Here is a 17,324-nt window from a genome sequence, read left to right on the forward strand (position 1 = left end):
TGACAATGAAATGGTGAGATTAATTACTAGATACAACTCAGACACTTATAAACTGCAAAATGTCTTAAGAAATATACATTTGGACAAATACATCAGACAATACATTAAGGAATGTCCTATATTCACCTATACCAATGCACATACACTGAGCACATTTTTGAGTCCTTCATGCATAATTATAATTGTTTTTATGCCTTATGAAACACTGACAAATACAACTAGGTTACATAAATCTAAAACTAGTGTTTTTATCAAATATGACAATTGTTCAATGTGCCCATTTGCTTGCAATTGAAAAACTTTGAAGATTAACCAGCATGGTAATTTCAATATCAGGGGATTCATTAACTGTCCCATGAAATATGTGATTTATGTAATATTTTGTCTATGCAAGAAAGTTTACATTGGAAGCCCGATAAGAAAGCTGAGAACAAGGATCCGGGAACATTTGAGCATGATGGGGAGCCAAGACCCCCCTCCCATTGCACTCGCAGAAGTATCATCAACAATACGAAAAAAAGAATCTGAAATTTGTAGGGCTGGAAACTGTTACATGTGGGATTGGAAGAGGTAACAGAAAGTTGAGACTTCAGCAACTGGAGGCTTTTTACGTTTGTAAATTCGTACATTATTTGATGGCCTCAACACTGATCATGAATTGAATGTTTTTCTGTGAACTCCATCCCAAACATGTCAGTCAGGAACCACTATGTTGCGATCAGTAGCCTCGGCAAGAATCATCAGCCCTTCTGCTTCATTGGTCAATTTGTATAGGGTTGCTTAGAGATATGATATACATATTTACTAACTAGTGGATAACAAGGATATGATACATGATGAGACAGGACACCTCTATAGCTTGAGTTAGAACAAATTATGTAGTTAATTAAATCAACTGAACGCACTGTTAGACGGGCATGGTATCAAGAGATGACACAGGCAACAGATGTAACAGTTTTGAAAAGCTTTAGTAAAATATCAGGCTAGGTCTAATTCCTTATTTGACCCAAGCTATGGTGGGAATAGCCCTACCTAAGAAACAAAGGAAAAGTCTAACTCAAAAGTCTGTCTGTGTCAAAACCTATTCTTGCCGTCACGCCTAATACAGAAATGTAGTTTAGGGATGTTCTAACTTAAATAGTGTTCAACATAAAGTCTGTAGCATTCTCTAGCCCCCTTCACAAGTTCAGGAGACAGTTCCAGCTAGAAAGTTCAAAAAGGTGCTCAGTGTGTTGAAAATGATGTAGAAGAAGATGCTGTACACCTTGTGGCTTCTGTACACCCCCCAGATCATACCCACACCAACTAACTTTACATGGAACCTGGAATCTGCTCCAGTTGGAGGCAGCCTGGTTCCACGGAATGATGTAAGTAGCTAAGGACACTGTGGTGTGAACCTAAACACTGATGTGGCTAACAGCAACAATTGTAGCAACATTGGAGAAAGAGATAGGATGTGCATTCCTAACAGGGTTCCCTTCCCTAAGCTTAAGCACTGCTTCACAAAGCAACAATGTTCCAAAGGAGTTCGAGGGTTCCCTTCCCCTAACTTCACGCATTGATTATGAAAACCACAATGTTCCGCTTCATCGCATTGGCTGTCACACTTCTTCGAGATTTGTTGGGGCATCCTGGTCTTGGCACAGTTAACAGGCCGCACCACCCACCCGTTAGAGATCATGCAACCAGTTGCCCGTGCCCAGCTTTCTAACATCTTGACAAATTACAGGGTCTCCCAAGTTCTTAGATTCAGGGTTTACCTTTCTTGATATTTCTTTGTCCCTTCTTAGTCTCGGGAACACATCAACTTGCTGGAGTTGAGAGCGATCAGGCTGGCCCTGGTCGCCTTCATCCCTTCTGTGAAAGGGAAACATGTGATGATACTTACAGACAACACAGTGGGCATGTACTACCTTAACAAGCCAGGTGGTTTAGATTCCTTACTTCTTTGCAGAGAAGCAGTGCGGTTCTGGAGATCAACGTCTCTCTGACAGCTGCCCATCTGGCCAGAAGGGAGAATGGCATAGCAGATGCCTTGAGCGGTCAGACTTGGGACTCCCACGAGTGGGAGCTCTGCCAGGAAGTTCTAGCTGAGATTTCTATGCTTCCAGTGTGAGCTCCACGGAACTCTGGGAGTTGGGGTCGGGGGCAGTTTTCAGGACCACATTGATTCTGCTCTCTGCCCCCTTCTGAGGAGAGTGGATGTGGTCTCCCAGTAGTAGGAGCAGGTCCTACCTCTCAACCTCAGCTGACTGAACCTTCATGCTTGGCTACTAAGAGGCTGAGACAGAAGGGGGTGGCACTTATCGCATGACATCCTGTATATACTCCTTTTGGCTCAGACCTGCCACTAAGTCAATTTATTCTTGTAGGTGGCATAAATGATGGGCTTGGTGCTGGGAAAGGTATCTGGATGCTATTTCATGCCCTCTTTACTCCCTCCTGGATTTCCTGCTGCCTTTAGCCCTGCAGATTGGCACTGTGAAGGGGTACCTGCCCGTTATCCTGTTTTTAAATGGTCCCCTGAACAGGGTTCTTTCTTCACAATCCCAGTTATGCCATTTTTTTACGGGGATTGTGCAATCATTTTCCTCCATGCCAGATTGTGGTCCTGTTGTGGGACTTACATTTGATGTTGAGGTTTCTAATGGGTGTTCTGTTTGAGCCCCTACATTCTTGTTCTAGAAGACTGCTCACCCTTAAGGTGATTTTCCTGATCGCCACCACTTCTGTCAGAAAGGTGAGTTAGCACCAGGTAAACATTCCTGTTTGGTTTTATCCAAAGAGAAGGCGACGTTGAGAGTGCAACCTGACCTCCTCCCAAAGGTGATCTCTTAATTCCATCTCTCTCAAAAGATCAATCTTCATGTGTTTTTTCCTCCACTTCACCCTTCCAAGACAATGGAACAATTCCATTGGTTGGACCTGGTGTAGGCCCTCAAATACTACATCTCTCAGATGAGGGACATCACAAACGATGACCAGATTTTTGTGGGTTATTTTGGTGCCTGTGCTAGCCTCTCTGTGGATCCTTCTCTGCATTTCAGAATGCTATGACTGGCACATAAGGATCTGCCGGACTGTCTCAGAGCTTCTTCTACTAGAGGACTGGCTACCACCTCTGCCATGCAGAGAGGGGTCCCTGTTATGGACATTTACCAGGCGCCTACATAAGCCTTGCTGCATACATTCGCCAAACATTACTGCCTGGATTCCCAGTAACAACAGGGCACTTATTTTGGTAGGGCGGTCCTCCAAGTTTTTCTGGTTTGAGGTGGTGTTTTTGCTCTCATCCGCCGTCCAGAGCCATGTCCTGCGATTGGAGTCTATCATATGTGACGAATGCCAGGGTATCATCACTGCTTGCATGGGGGAAGCCCCTTCCCATGAGGCCATGGAGGTGAGGCTGCTACCTGACAGTCCCCCTGGGGATAGTACTGAGCAGGTGAATCTCATGGGAGAGGAAACCCCCTGGGGGACCAGTGACAACCATATTGGAAAAACACAGTATCCCATTCAATCACTTTACCCTATGCCCCCTTCCTATAACCTTAACAACAACCCCTTCCCTAAGAGGGTCATAAGTTATAGTCACCTTACCATTTCCCTAGAAAGTACTGGGACTATGAAGAGCACAACCGACCCAAGGGAGATCAAGGCTAGAAATACTGAAACGAGGATGAATTGAGAGGAGTTGAAAGATATATTATTGACAACCACTGAGACAAAGATGATGCACAGGGAAATGCAAAGTGCCCCCGCAGAACCAACATGAGCAGTCTAGAAAAGTTGGAATAAGTACTGGGACGAAGAGGAGGAGCAGAGGCATGAAGAGTACTCCTAAGAACCACAATGGGCAGCCGAGTTGTTGCCAGCTGCTCATTGGTCAATGTAGAGTAGAAGAGGAGGAAAGACTCAGATAGCAGTTTTCTAGCCCTCCATGGTGGAAGGATGCAGACCGGGATGCCAGAGGGGAGTTGGAAGGGCCAGAAGGCGAGCTGGCAAAGGGAAGTTCCGGTGTTCCTGAAGCCCGTGAAGCATGTGAAGGGAAAATCGCGTTGCCCAGAGGAAGATTGAAACAGTGGTGTAGTAGGGCTGGCTGTGGGAAACTGGTGCATTCAGCATCTTCACAGTCACACTACCTGGCAGGCAAGTGAAACAGGTCTGTCCCGCAACAAGAGAAGCTTAATGGTCTGAGACCCACAAAACAAAAGCAACAGGAGTCCTCTTCCTCATGTCGGCACTTCGGAGGAAGAGCTCCAAGTACCCGCACACAAAGAAGAGGGACCTGGGACACACTTCATGAGGAACACGTGAGTCATCTTCCACCTGGTGTTACTTGGGAGAAGGGGGCTCCAAGTACCCGAACATAAAGAACAGGGGTCTTGAACCCACTCCCATGAAGGGAAACCACAGAGCAATTTACTAAGGACCATACTTGGCAGGCAAGTGAACCAAGTTGGCCCAAGCAGAAAGAGAGAGAAGCAGAGGTCTGTGACCTATGAGAGAATTGTCAAGAGAAGGAACCAGAGCAAGGGAGTCATTGCCCCTGGTTGTTGTGTTTCAAGAAACCGGGGATTGTCAAGAGAAGGAACCAGGGCAAGGGATTCATTGCCCCTGGTTGTTGCGAAGCTTGTGTTATAGAGACATATGTAAGCACTGTATGGAACTTTGTTTTACATTCAAAATAATAAGTACACTTGAAAACTTAATGATTTATAAACAACTTACTATAGCTTGCGTTTTACAGTGAAGAAATGGTCTCAATTCCTTCTTATCTATGTTCTGTCTAATGCCTAAAAGTGTCTGTTAAATCCTCTTAAATAAGAAAATTGTGTTTTTAAACTGTTTGGAATGAACACTTGTTTTTTTCACACTTTACATATTTTTTTCTAAAATTAACAAAGAATTCTATTAGTATCATGTGTAATTTGATATTGGAAGTTTTATAACTTTTTTAATTAAGTCTGACATTCCAAGCACTTAAAAGCACTCATGTCTGCCTGTCTCTTCCACGGACATAAAACAAAGGCAATGGTTGGTGATAACAGAAAACGTATAGGTGAGAGTTGCGCTGTGCCCACCTACCCCACAAAATACATCACAACAAATGTCAAGTTCCTGGGATGAAGTAAATTGTTGGAGACCCTCTCCATTTGTGGAAAGGGGGCTGCAGTGGAAGGGGGATAATCTGCATATTGCCCAATTAGTAGTCTCTAGTCTTATTGTATGTTCTCCAAAGCTGTCTGATGTGGATCAGATCAGAACAGCGTGATAACAAAGGGTCAAGTAAAGAAACACAGGGACTCTCATTTAAGCAATGTAGGAAGGTAAGAGCACCGGGGTAACTTCTTTACATGACATGAACTGATTTCGGGGCTATTTGGACAGAGATTGCGCTTAGGTAAATATTAGTTGTAAATAGTGATATTTAGTGATAGCTGCATACCTATGCAAAGTTGGGATCAAGCCCCTGGAGCCCTGAATATGTAACAAGTGTAAATATGTTGCTGGTATTGCGTTTATCTAACAATTATCTCACTGCTATACCCAGTTGCACAATTTGCCATTTAATGATTTCTTGTTCACCAGGTTTTCCTGATGCTTAACATAGTTCAACACGTTTGCCGACACGTGTTTTGACCTTAGGTCATTTTCAAGGTATTACATTAAATAAACTCCTTGTTAGGTCTCTCCCTCGTGTTAGATATCAAATGCCTTACGGGCTGTAAGGCATACATGTCATATTTGGAGGACATTTGTTGAGGCGGGGTCCACTGTCCCTTTCAGGCTGGAGCCCCTCCACCCTAGAGAAGTCAGGGACTTCCTGGAGGAGTCATATGTGGAACAAGGGGACTTGGTAGACCTTGCGGCAAACTTGCTGGAGACTAGATGCCTGGACACCTCACCAGGCGTGGATATGCTCCCTGCTGCAACCCCGGGCAAACCCCAGACCGCTTTCCAGTATCTGATGACGAACCTGGGCTGTCTGCCACTTCACATTCCGAAGGTCCAGTATGAGCCAACAGATATCCTGGACGGGGGCCCAAAGAAGGAGACACTATTGCTTTTCTATCAGCCCAAAGAAGGAGACACTATTGCTTTTCAATCAGGCAGTAGACGGACCAGCGCTGGAACTATGGGCCAAATTGGCTTTGGTGCTCATAGTGGACCGTGACCTGGCAAAAAAGCACAGACCGACACCCTCAGCCCCCATGTTCTTTTCAGCTCATGTTTCTCTGAAAAGCTTGGTGACCCAGGTTTTACGGTGAATCTTAAAACCATGTCTTTCCCATCTTTGCACCCCGAAAGGGAGAGCTAAAAACCAGACGCATGGGGCAGGATGATTTTTGGCTCTTTGAGCCTTGGCTTGCGGTGTATAAATGCCTCTTGTGCTCTACTGAAGCCGGCGGTCGGCAATAACGGCGGCATCAGGGCACATCCGTGAGGGAAAAATGCGTGAAGACTTCGAAGCAGTTATCAAGAACAGCAAAGAAGCCTCCCGCCAAATACTGCAGTCTAATCTGGATACTGACAGTATTATGCCTGCCTTATGAAAAAGACAGTGTGCAACTACCCAAGTTGGAATTGTATTACCTGGTGGCCCAGCTAAGCTTTGTAACAAAATGGTTATCTGATGACATCTCTTCTGAAACGCTGCTACTTAAACACTTGGTGGCCACTGCCCGCCTCAATGACATTCAGTGGCTTCCGGTCAACTGCATGAATTCCTTACTGGTACTAGTGGAGCTGGGCAGGAAGATATGGTTCAGGGTGTTGAAACGTCTTTGAATATCCTGTTCCTACTCGCCCAATGTTCCGATAGTGACTGATCTGTGCAAAAATAATGATCTTAGCGTTGCAAAGAGCTGGGAGGAATGGGGTATTTCCATCTGGGGAGATATGTATAAGAACGGTAGCTTTAGCGACTTGGATAGTCCAGCCCAAAGAACCAGCCTGCCCAAGGGACCATTCCCACAGTACATGAAAGTGGTGGGTGTGGCTAGATGCAGGTGGGAGCGGGTGGTCTGTTGAACCGGAAGAGACTGAGCTACTGGTTCTAATGTATGCTCTATAAGATGGTTGGAGGCCAGTGTCCAGATTGTATGGCAGCTTGCTGAACCGGCCTAATTCTCTGGGTCTAAAATTGAAGTCCTGCTAGGAATCAGACCTGGGAACTGTAATTGCGGAACAGACATGGGAATGGATGCTCAGTTTCCCAAAAAATGTGTCCCGGAATGCTTGTTTCAAACGGATTCAAATGTGCTCCATCGTACATACATGCCCCCTAGCAAAGTCGCTAAATTTAACAAACAAAAACACTCAATATGCCCCTGGTGTCATCAAGATGATTTGGACCTAATCCACATGTTTTGGAAATGTGTAAAAGTGCAAGGTTTTTGGTCCTGCTTGCAAAATGGCAGGTGTTATTCGATCTAATTGGGGCCCGACGGAATGCCTCCTTGGCGCTTACCCCAGGAACGGCAAATATAAGCATATTATTAAATGTTTGGATCTAGCTTGCATTCTTGCTAAACTCTGCATTGCCATGTCCTGGAAGTCAGTGGGGAGCCGACAATAGAAACAGTGGTACCGCGAATTTGAAATTTGGAGTGAAGCTGAGACAATAGTGTGGGCTAGATCATTATATTGCCTGGACAAAACCCTTTGGGACTCTCATGAGTCTTGGAAAATGCTTGTTTTCAATATGTTCCACCCATCAGATAAGCCACCATGAACATCTTGCTGCTTGCCCATTGCGTTCACTATGTGTAAATGTGAGTTTTCTGTGCATCCACCCCTTTCCCCCGAGCATGATTTCAACCAATTCTTTTGTTACCCAATTTCCCACCTACAGTGCCCAAGATGATGCACTGCCCTCACTGTAATTACTAAGTCCCTTTATTTTGTATTTATTTGAGCCTAGTTAACATGCCAGGAGAAATAACTTCTTTAGTTGTTACTTTTTTTTTTTCCTTTATCTTTATTCTGTGTTATTTTGTTTGCATTCGGTCACAAGTTTACCCATGTGCTTTACATTCACTGTTTTCTTGCTAACTGTTGTAATCACTTGCTTCTTCTTAATGATAATAAACACATTTAAAAATAAATAAGTGAAAGTCAGGGGCCTCCAATCCCCCTTGTTCATAAGGTTTAGTGAACTGTATCCATTTTGTATGCACTGCTCCAGAATACCATAAACAATTTGTTATATTTGTATGCAAGTTTTGGAAGACCTCTCTGCCAGGCCTTAATTAAGGCTATCTTACCCATCATTGTTAATGACATATATTTCTATTTATTCAGTTTTGACTCCATTTGAGAATTGTAACAACCGTTATTGCTGTCAAATAAAGATTTCCATGATCTGGTCTGGATACTGCAGACTGCGTAGCTAGAACGATGGCCACAAGTACGGTCTTGAACAGATTTTCCATGCTGATGACGTGCAGGTTTAATACTGATGTCCAGGTTTAATACTGATGTCCAACAGAAACTTTTGGCTATTGCCTTTGATGGCATTAACTTATTCGGCACCAAGCCTGTTGGGTCCTTACAGTGGTTTAACAGAGGTTCCAAGCATCGAAGGCTAACGCTATGTCCTGTGAGCCCTGCAGGCATGGGAAGGCGTTTTCGCCCCCTTTGCCACGTATGCCCAAAGATGTAGATTCCAAGTCCCATGGGCAAGCAAGCGCAGGATCCTGCCTAAAGGGGTTGGAGTTGGGGTGCACCCAGAGGAGATGCTTCCGCCTCCACTGTGCCTTCCGCGCCCCTGGCATGAAATCTTTCTGAAGTGGTCTTCTCCCATCAGTCCCCAGTGGGAGGCAGAATGTCCCTGCTTGGAGTGGAATGGAAAGATGCCACCTATGATGCCTGGGCCTTATGGGTCAATCAGCAGGGACTGCATCCCTTTTGCCCTTCGCCCTACAGACCATCCCCAGAGCCACCAACCCTTGCCTCCAGAACCTCTCTTGCTGGAAGAGATCCATTATCTTCTGCCAAAAGGGGCCAAGGAAGTGGTACCCTACTCAGAACGAGACAGGGGTTGGTACTCAACCTGTTTTCTGGAACCGGAGGAGGGCAGCAGTTTGAGACCCATCCTGGTTCAAGATGGTCACTGTCGTCCATATCCTCCAGGCCCTAGGCCTGAATGACTGGCTATTCTCCCTGGATCTCCAGGATGGTTACTTCCATGAGACCATTCACAAAAAGCACAGGAAGTACCTGAGATTCAAAGTAGGGAACTGTCAGTACCAGTTCAAGACCCACCTTTCAGACCTTTTGGCAACCAGGGTTTTCACAATGCTGCTAGCAGTGGTGTGGCTTGCCTCAGAAGGCAAGGCATTCAGGTTTTTGCCTAGCTGAACGACTGGCTTCTCCAAGCCTGCTCTCCAGACCTATCGTCTGCATACCTGTACATGATGTGTAGCCTGTTGCACTGCTTGCACTCCTCCCTGAATTTCAAGAAATATCAGGTTTCACCATCCCTGTCCTTCCGATATATCAGAGCAGTCTTGGATACTCACCTAGGCCAGTGATTTGTGCCGGAGGACAGAGTGGTGAACATCTACAAGATGGTCCAAATTTTCCAACCGCAGCCGAGTTCCAGATGCAGCCTTTCTGTGCTTGCTGGGTCTTATGACCAATATAAATAAAGGGGTGCACCTGCGATTCAGTCTCTGGTCCTTCAGGTAAAGTACATGCATATATAACGAAGGGTGGACCAGTAGAACGGGATGACACCAATTACTCAAAAATTCTCCATTTTAATCATTATTCATATAATAACAATAACTTCATGTATAGTTTAAAAAGATCAATTCATTCAGTCAACATCTCTCTCAGACATTCCGTCCCAAACCCATACTTCCTCATTCAAACCTCTTCAAAAATAAAAACCAATTTGTCATTTCATATACTGTGTCTTCATACTCTTTACACAGAACTGTCCATAGATTACAGTCGTGTATTAGTGACCCAGTCCTTAATATCAGGTGTCATATCAAATCTGGTTTCTAATTTCCAGACAGGTCAGATAGTCCTCGACACGTGTTTCGGTCCACTTAGAGATGATTATCTCTCTCTTCTTATAAAGACCTTCTTCAGGACCTAGGGCAGGATATAGTTGATCCACCCTTCTGGAATGGTATAGGCCAAATTCAAATTAATAAAAACATACATAAAACATCCATCAGGATATGGTATCATCCCTATTTCTTATTCAAGGTGACTAATATTGTCACATGTGTAATGACTAATCAACACATAGGAACCTACTCACCCCCAATATAAACTCTAGGGAAAGCGGGTAGGTAGACGGAATCAATCCTCCACTGGTAACCAAGAACTAGCGGAACACCTGTGGAAAACAGAGACAGTTGATTCTCTGTTCTTATATATATTCCTAAAACATAGGATACAATCCTAAAACATAGGATAGCATGTCAACCACCACCTGGTGTATGTAGGGTACACTTACATACTCCACCTCATGGATATGTGCAATATTCCTCTTGTGCGGCACCCAAGAATAGGCCCCTGGCCTCAGAAACTCCACAATCTAAGGGAACAATAATAAAATACCAATGTATCTACTTGTTTCTACCTTCCATGTTTATTGAAACCATGTGTATGCACTGTATATATAAGCTTACCCTCGACACACTCCTGTGTGGGAGCAAACGAAAATTGTTGGTCCGTCTGATGTCGGGTGCTCCAGCCAATAATTTGGCAATGGATTCCCTAAAAAACAACATTAAAAAAACGGGGGTCAGTCACCACATGGGTATTGACCTCTCGTATGTAAAAATACAAATGCTATCCCATGCCTGGGTACCTCCACTACAACATTATATCATAGTCCCTTCTCCCACTTGGGCATATGCATCGGTCTGTATCTATACCTAGTATCTTTTCTCAAGTTAGCGGCATGGAACAACTCCACGTGTCTAAGTATACACTCAACCCATTTTATCAGTGCATATACGCAATATGCAATATGCGAGTATTATATTACATTACAATCCAGTCGCTAAGAAGCCATCTACTATGCAGCCTCAACTTGAAACCGCTCGTATCAAATTCATAACGGCATCTATTTGATACACTTACCAGTGTTTTTAACTTGCTGCCGTACTTCGCCACTCGTACACATGCTATTCGTGTGGGTGGTAATAAAGAAAGGACTTTCTATTTAACCTCTGGGTCTGTACTAAACACAAAAAATGGACCATTGTGTTGTCCCATGGTTCTCAACCCAACATAAAAAATGGACTATTCCGGACGGCACTCGCAGTCAGTTCCGCTTCGAGAGAAAGTAAAACCATATCGTGTTAACCGCATACACACACTATACCAGCCTCTATTTACTTGACCACACCACAAAAAGCAGTGTATATCATAGCGTTTTGTTATACTATTGTGGAATAACCATACGAATGGGCCATGAATAAGCCTATTAATTAATGGGGTAATCATGCCGATCCTTATCGATCTTAATGATATTCAAAAGTGTGCTTTAGCCATAATGGAAAACGTAATGAGAGAAGCCGCTGGTATATAATAAAGCGATATTTTTGAGTCGGATTGACTAGACTGCCAAGCCTAAGGTCTAGGTCACTACCACATCCTTTCCTAAAGTACATCGGCTGTATAAGATGTCATTTTCGTTACACCAACATTAAATACTAGGTACATAATCAGTATCGTGATCCTGTCAGTACATGGGTTTAATTCCACCCCATATGTGGTTCAAAGAGACATAATTACCAAGCTATTTATATTCTATTGTTTATGATGTTATCAAAAAACACTTTTCTGGCAGATATGTCATTTCATCAGTCCCACTGGGACTGATGAATCTATGTAATCTATCGAAAGTTCTGTGTAAAGAGTATGAAGACACAGTATATGAAATGCCAAATTGGTTTTATTGTTGGAAGAGGTTTGAATGAGGAAGTATGGGTTTGAGACTGAATGTCTGAGAGAGATGTTGACTAAATGAATTGATATTTTTAAACTATACATGAAGTTATTGTTATTATATGAATATTGATTAAAATGGAGAATTTTTGAGTAATTGGTGTCATCCTGTTCTACTGGTCCACCCTTCGTTATATATGCATGGGTCTTATGACCTCCTGCATCCTTTAGGTGCTAGTAGCCTGACTAAGCATCAGGTCACTGTAGTGGCTTCTGAGCTTATAGTGGTCACAGTTTCAGGGACAGACATCAGACCTTCTTATGGTCTTAGAGAGAGTACCAGATGACCAGCAATGGTGGTCCATGAGGTACAACCTCCTGAAAGGGTCGTTTTGTTTCATCAGCTTTGGCCTCAGGTGTCTCTAGTCACAGTATTGTGCCAGAAAGGTGGGAACACATCAATCTGCCAGAGCTGAAAGCAATCAGGCTGGCCCTGGTCACTTTCCTCTCTTCTGTGAAGGGCAAGGCAGTGTTGATTCTTACAGTCAACTCTGTAGCCATGCATTACCTCAACAAGCGGGATGGGCTCCTTGCCTATGTGAAGAGAAACAATGTGATTGTGGTTGTGGGCTCTGGAGAACAGAGTGTCTCTGACTGTGGCCCACCTGGCCGGCAAGAAGAACGTGCTGGCGGATATACTGAGCAGACAGTCTTCAACCTCCTATGAGTGGTAACTCGCCCAAGAGGTTATGGGGAGACGTTCTCCATTTGGGGTACTCCTACAGTGAACCTCTTTCCTTCAGCTGTTAATAAGAAGTGCAAGTCCTTCTGTTCAAGGGAGTTCGCTCGTCAGGGAGTTCTGAGGGATTCCCTGCCAGTTGAGTGGGATTTCAACCTGCTCTGTGGGATCCTGACGTTGCCTGTTATACTGCTTGTTCTCAGGAGACTGTGCCTGTTCGGGTCCACGATGATCCTGATCATTCCGGGCCTGGCCCAGAGGACGTGTTATCCGAAACTGCTGGACATAGCCATCTGCAGGGAGGATGGTTGTACACCTGAACCTCCGCAGCCGGAACCTTCATGGCTGGCTGCTGAAAGGCTAAGGTACAAGGAATGGGATCTGTCATAGGGCATTCTGGACGTACTCCTCTCTGTTAGACGACACTTCACCAAATTCATCTATGCCTGCAGGTGGCGTATGTTTTCTGCTTATTGCCGAGAGAGGGATTTAGACCATTTTACTTTCTCCACATCCTCTTTGCTGTATTTCCTTCTGTCTTTGGCCCGGAGGGACCTGCAGATTGATACAGTATAAGTGTATCTTGCCACCATTTCGGTCTTCCAAGAGGATCCCAGAGTAGGGCCCCTTTTTCATGAAACCCACGATTGTGCAATTTATGAGGGGTCTTTCTAATATGTTTCCCCCACGCAGGTTTATTGTTGCAGTGGGATTTAAATTTACTGTTCATATTTTTAATGGGCGCTCTGTTTGAGGCCCTTCATTTTTGTTTGTTGAGATTGCTCACCCTTGAAGTGATTTTCCTGGTCGTCGTCACTGCTTCTACACAGGGAGTGAACTCCAGGCATTATCAGTTCAACCTCACTACTTGGTTTTCTCCAAGGAAAAGTCAACTTTGTGAGTTAGACCCTCCTTTCTTCTGAAGGTTGTTTTGGGCTTCCAACTCTCAAAAGATCCATCTGCCTGTCTTCTTTCCTCCGCCTTATCATTCCAAGGCGAAGAATAATTTCCATCGGCTCGATCCCACACAGGGTCTCAAGTTCTACGTCTCTCGGCCGATGGAGCCTGAGCTGGCAGGTCTGACTAAACAGACCCTGTCTCAATGGATCATTCTCTGCATCTCTGAATGCTATGATCTGGCTGGCAATGAAATCCCTCTGAGTCACGTAGCTCACTTCACCAGAGGGTTGGCTGCCACCTCGGCTCTGCAGCATGGAGTCACTGTATTGGAATTTATGCCAAGTGGGCTTCCTTGCACAACTTTGCTAAGCATTACCGCTTGGATTCTATGTCTGATAAGGACACTCGTTTTAGCCGAGCTGTCCTTCAGAGTGTTCTGTTCCTTGTGGTGTCGTTGCTACCCTCCGAACTCCAGGTCATTGTACTGATTTAGGAGTCTATCAAAGATGTATAATCTATGGCTGGAAGGAGTCAATTAGAAGAACAAATTACTTACCTCTCGATAATGTTCTTTCTGATGGACGTTGCTCCCATGGATTCCTCATCGCGCTCCCTACCTGCCCCTCTTGGCAGTTAGCTAGTATACCTTGGTTCTGCGGTCCCTTAGCATCAGAGTGCTAGGACAAAAGAGTAGATCTGAGGTCCTGGGGCACAGCGCCTATATATATACTGCATACCGTTATTGGGTGGAGCGGTGCTGCACTCCCATGCAGGAGAAACGTTTCTGAAGAGCAGCTCAGTTGAGAGATTGACATCAAAGATTAGGAATCCGCCTGAGGGTTGTTCATCAGAAAGGACACTAGTTTGTTCTTTGTGACCGTTTGTTTCGGTCATCGTGGTACAGAGCCTCCTGGATTATTTTCTTAATGGTTTGGCTGTTTTCCATAGATCCCTTAGTAATGTATTTATTTTCTCTGCTAATATTTTCTATTTTATTTATAAAAATGTGACATACTATACTTTAAAGCAACATTTGAACATTTTGTGCTTTTTTTATCAGCCATCTCACTGACGCATTTTGCTACTATTTTTCCCACCACCTTATCTGTTATGCACACCTGAGCCAGTCTTCCAAGTTGCTGTTTATCAGGGACGCCATATCAGGGACGCCAAAAAAAAGGTACTTTAAAAAAAAAAACTGTAAGCTCCTGGGCAGTGGCCAGTGCCATGTGCCTCTTTATTTTTGTAGTGGCTGGCTTTCTTGCTCAGGCATTGTAAAAAAAACATGGGGTTCCAAAAGTGTAACACTTCGAGCAGTGACCCTAAATAAGAAAGAATAGGAATAACAAACAATGTTTCTTTCTGGAATCCTATACAATAATTGCTAGACTCATTAAATGTTTGTTTCAGGCACACTTCAGGGGGTGAGTCACTGATTTAGTCTGTTCCTTAAACACCTCAACTCAGCCTTTCATTCTTCTGAGGTCGCTAAATGAGCAGCAACACAGGTTGGGTGATATTGTATGCATATTTGTTCTATATAAAGTGCTTAAGCGTAAGTGCTATATAATAACACATCATTATCATTTGACCTTGGACGTCTGCTTGCATTCACCAGTAATTTGGTGATATGAGCCTATACACACTGATATTAACGATACATATGGTTATCCATTCTTGCATGAAATGTATATCACATTATAGTGATATTGTAACAATATTTTCCATAGTGTATTTAGGAACAGTGCTATGTGATGCCACTTCCTGTTTTGTCAAGGGGTGAAAGGTTGTGTTCCATTGCTTCCTGTGATGTCACTTCGGGGTGGGGTCAAATGACATCACTTCGTGTGATATCATCAGAGGTCAAGGGTAGTGTGATGTCACTTACACTACCCCTGGCATTTTGGTGAAATTACGTCTCGGCTGTTAACCATTTCACCACTAGGTGGCTCTTAATCATTCAACATGGAGGCGAAGCACTTTTGACTTGCATGACTCTAGCCCTTGCCGCAAATGCACGTTGAGCACCATCTTTCTCTGTAATATCGGTGGTGCGTGAAGATGACCCTTTAACTGTAATTGATTGGAACCCAGGGTTTTTTGCCTGGTGAAGCCCTCATCAACTGGAGAAAGCTCTCAATCAACTGGGCACCAGGTTTCTAGCCACCCATCAATAGTATTTTATTGAATACAGTGGATACTATTGTTCCCTCATCTTCATGCTGATCTCTGGCCTGATGATTCTGGGCATAGTGCAGTACAATAAAAGTGTAGTGTACTGCAGTTAGCAGAGGCGTAGCCAGTATTGTCTAACAAGTGGGGCCTGAAGCTGATGCAGTTGCGCCCACTGCAGTGACATTAACATCTGTAAATGCCCACACAGCTCTGCTGAGTGGACAGTTATAGATTTTCAGTGGGCCTTGCCCGCTCAGGCCCTACCCTGTCTACGTATCTGGCAGATAGTGCAGGTGAAGTAGGAGGAAGTCAGATTCAAACCCAGCTTTCAGGACGGTTTCCTTTTTGCAGGCAAGCGTCCAAACCAATTCACGGTGCTATAACGTGAAAGCCGGACAAAGCGTAGGTAGGTCTCAACACATCTTCCCACATCCCCATGCACTCGGCTACCTTGAACATGAGGCATGCAGATTCCATCTGGTGCCACACTGCAGAGAGGAGCATTTCGTTTTACTCTAGGAGGCAATGGAGTAAAAATGAAATAATTTTAGAAGTAGTCACTTGCTGAGTACCAGGCTTCATCTCATGACACAGGGTGCATGCATGTCTGATGAGATCACAATTTTTGATGACAAGTACTGTATGGACACTGCTAGGGCTATACTCATAATGATGACTAATGTTAAGTAATCACGTCCTTTGTTTAAATGTCAGGAGATAAATAGTTTAATAACTTGTACTCAAAATGCATGATCATTTTCAAAGAGCATTTTTAATTTGTGGATCCCCGTGCTTACCAAATTAAGAATAGTTCCTTATTTTCCCAAAGTATAATGTAAGCAAAGAGATACATTTCAGACCCTGTTGCGGAACCTGCAGAGTGTCCAATGCAATCGTAACTGTATTCATTGCATTGCTTTCTTTGTATGTCATTGCTATTTAGTTTACTTTATGCAGTTCTGAACAAAAGGATTTAGTTACTTATAAGGGCATCCCTTAGCCTAATGGTCCCGGCGTTCCATTAATGCAGACCTCACTTGAAGCCTGCATAGTGTGCATGTTTATAAAAGCTTAAAGTACAAAGCTTTTAGTAAGAATGGGGAATAGTTTGACTCCGGATCTTTCGCAATTGTTCTGTCCATCACAATCATATATATTATTTAGTGCTTCTGAAAGCATCAGTTATTTGCAGAAGCATTATGTGACTTCTAGCTGCAAGCATTTTATTGCTCTGAAGACCCGTCGATAATGAGCTAACAAGCTCCCGGAAGATGGAAATAATTCCAAATGTATCAGCAACATTTAGTGTGCACGTGGCAGGACAAGTGCTGGTGGAAAAATAATAATCTGGGTGTTGTGTCTCCTTGCATCCAAAGATGGAAGCCTTGGCAGAAAGCAGAACTGTTTTGATGACTTCCAGTGTGCTGCAGAATACCTCGCGAAGGAAGGATATTCGTCCTCCAAGAAGATTACTATCAATGGCGGTTCCAATGGAGGCCTTCTCGTAGGTACGAACTGCGTGTTCTTTTAAATGAAATCATGCTTTCAATGTGTTGGTATCATTTTGTTGTTCATGAAGTGCTGTACA

The 17,324-nt window shown here is 44.0% G+C and overlaps 1 protein-coding gene across 1 annotated transcript in view; it reads left to right on the plus strand.

Moving 5' to 3' along the window:
• The window catches only part of PREP (prolyl endopeptidase), a 1,557,310-nt gene that overhangs the window by 1,346,754 nt on the left and 193,232 nt on the right, over window positions 1–17,324 (plus strand). Inside the window, exon 13 of the mRNA XM_069606586.1 lies at window positions 17,113–17,244. Coding sequence (XP_069462687.1) covers window positions 17,113–17,244 — 132 coding nt within the window. The remainder of the gene's footprint in view (window positions 1–17,112; window positions 17,245–17,324) is intronic.

Source organism: Ambystoma mexicanum, chromosome 4p (genome assembly GCF_040938575.1).
Source record: "Ambystoma mexicanum isolate Mex_15411 chromosome 4p, UKY_AmexF1_1, whole genome shotgun sequence".
Taxonomy (NCBI): Eukaryota; Metazoa; Chordata; class Amphibia; order Caudata; family Ambystomatidae; genus Ambystoma; species Ambystoma mexicanum.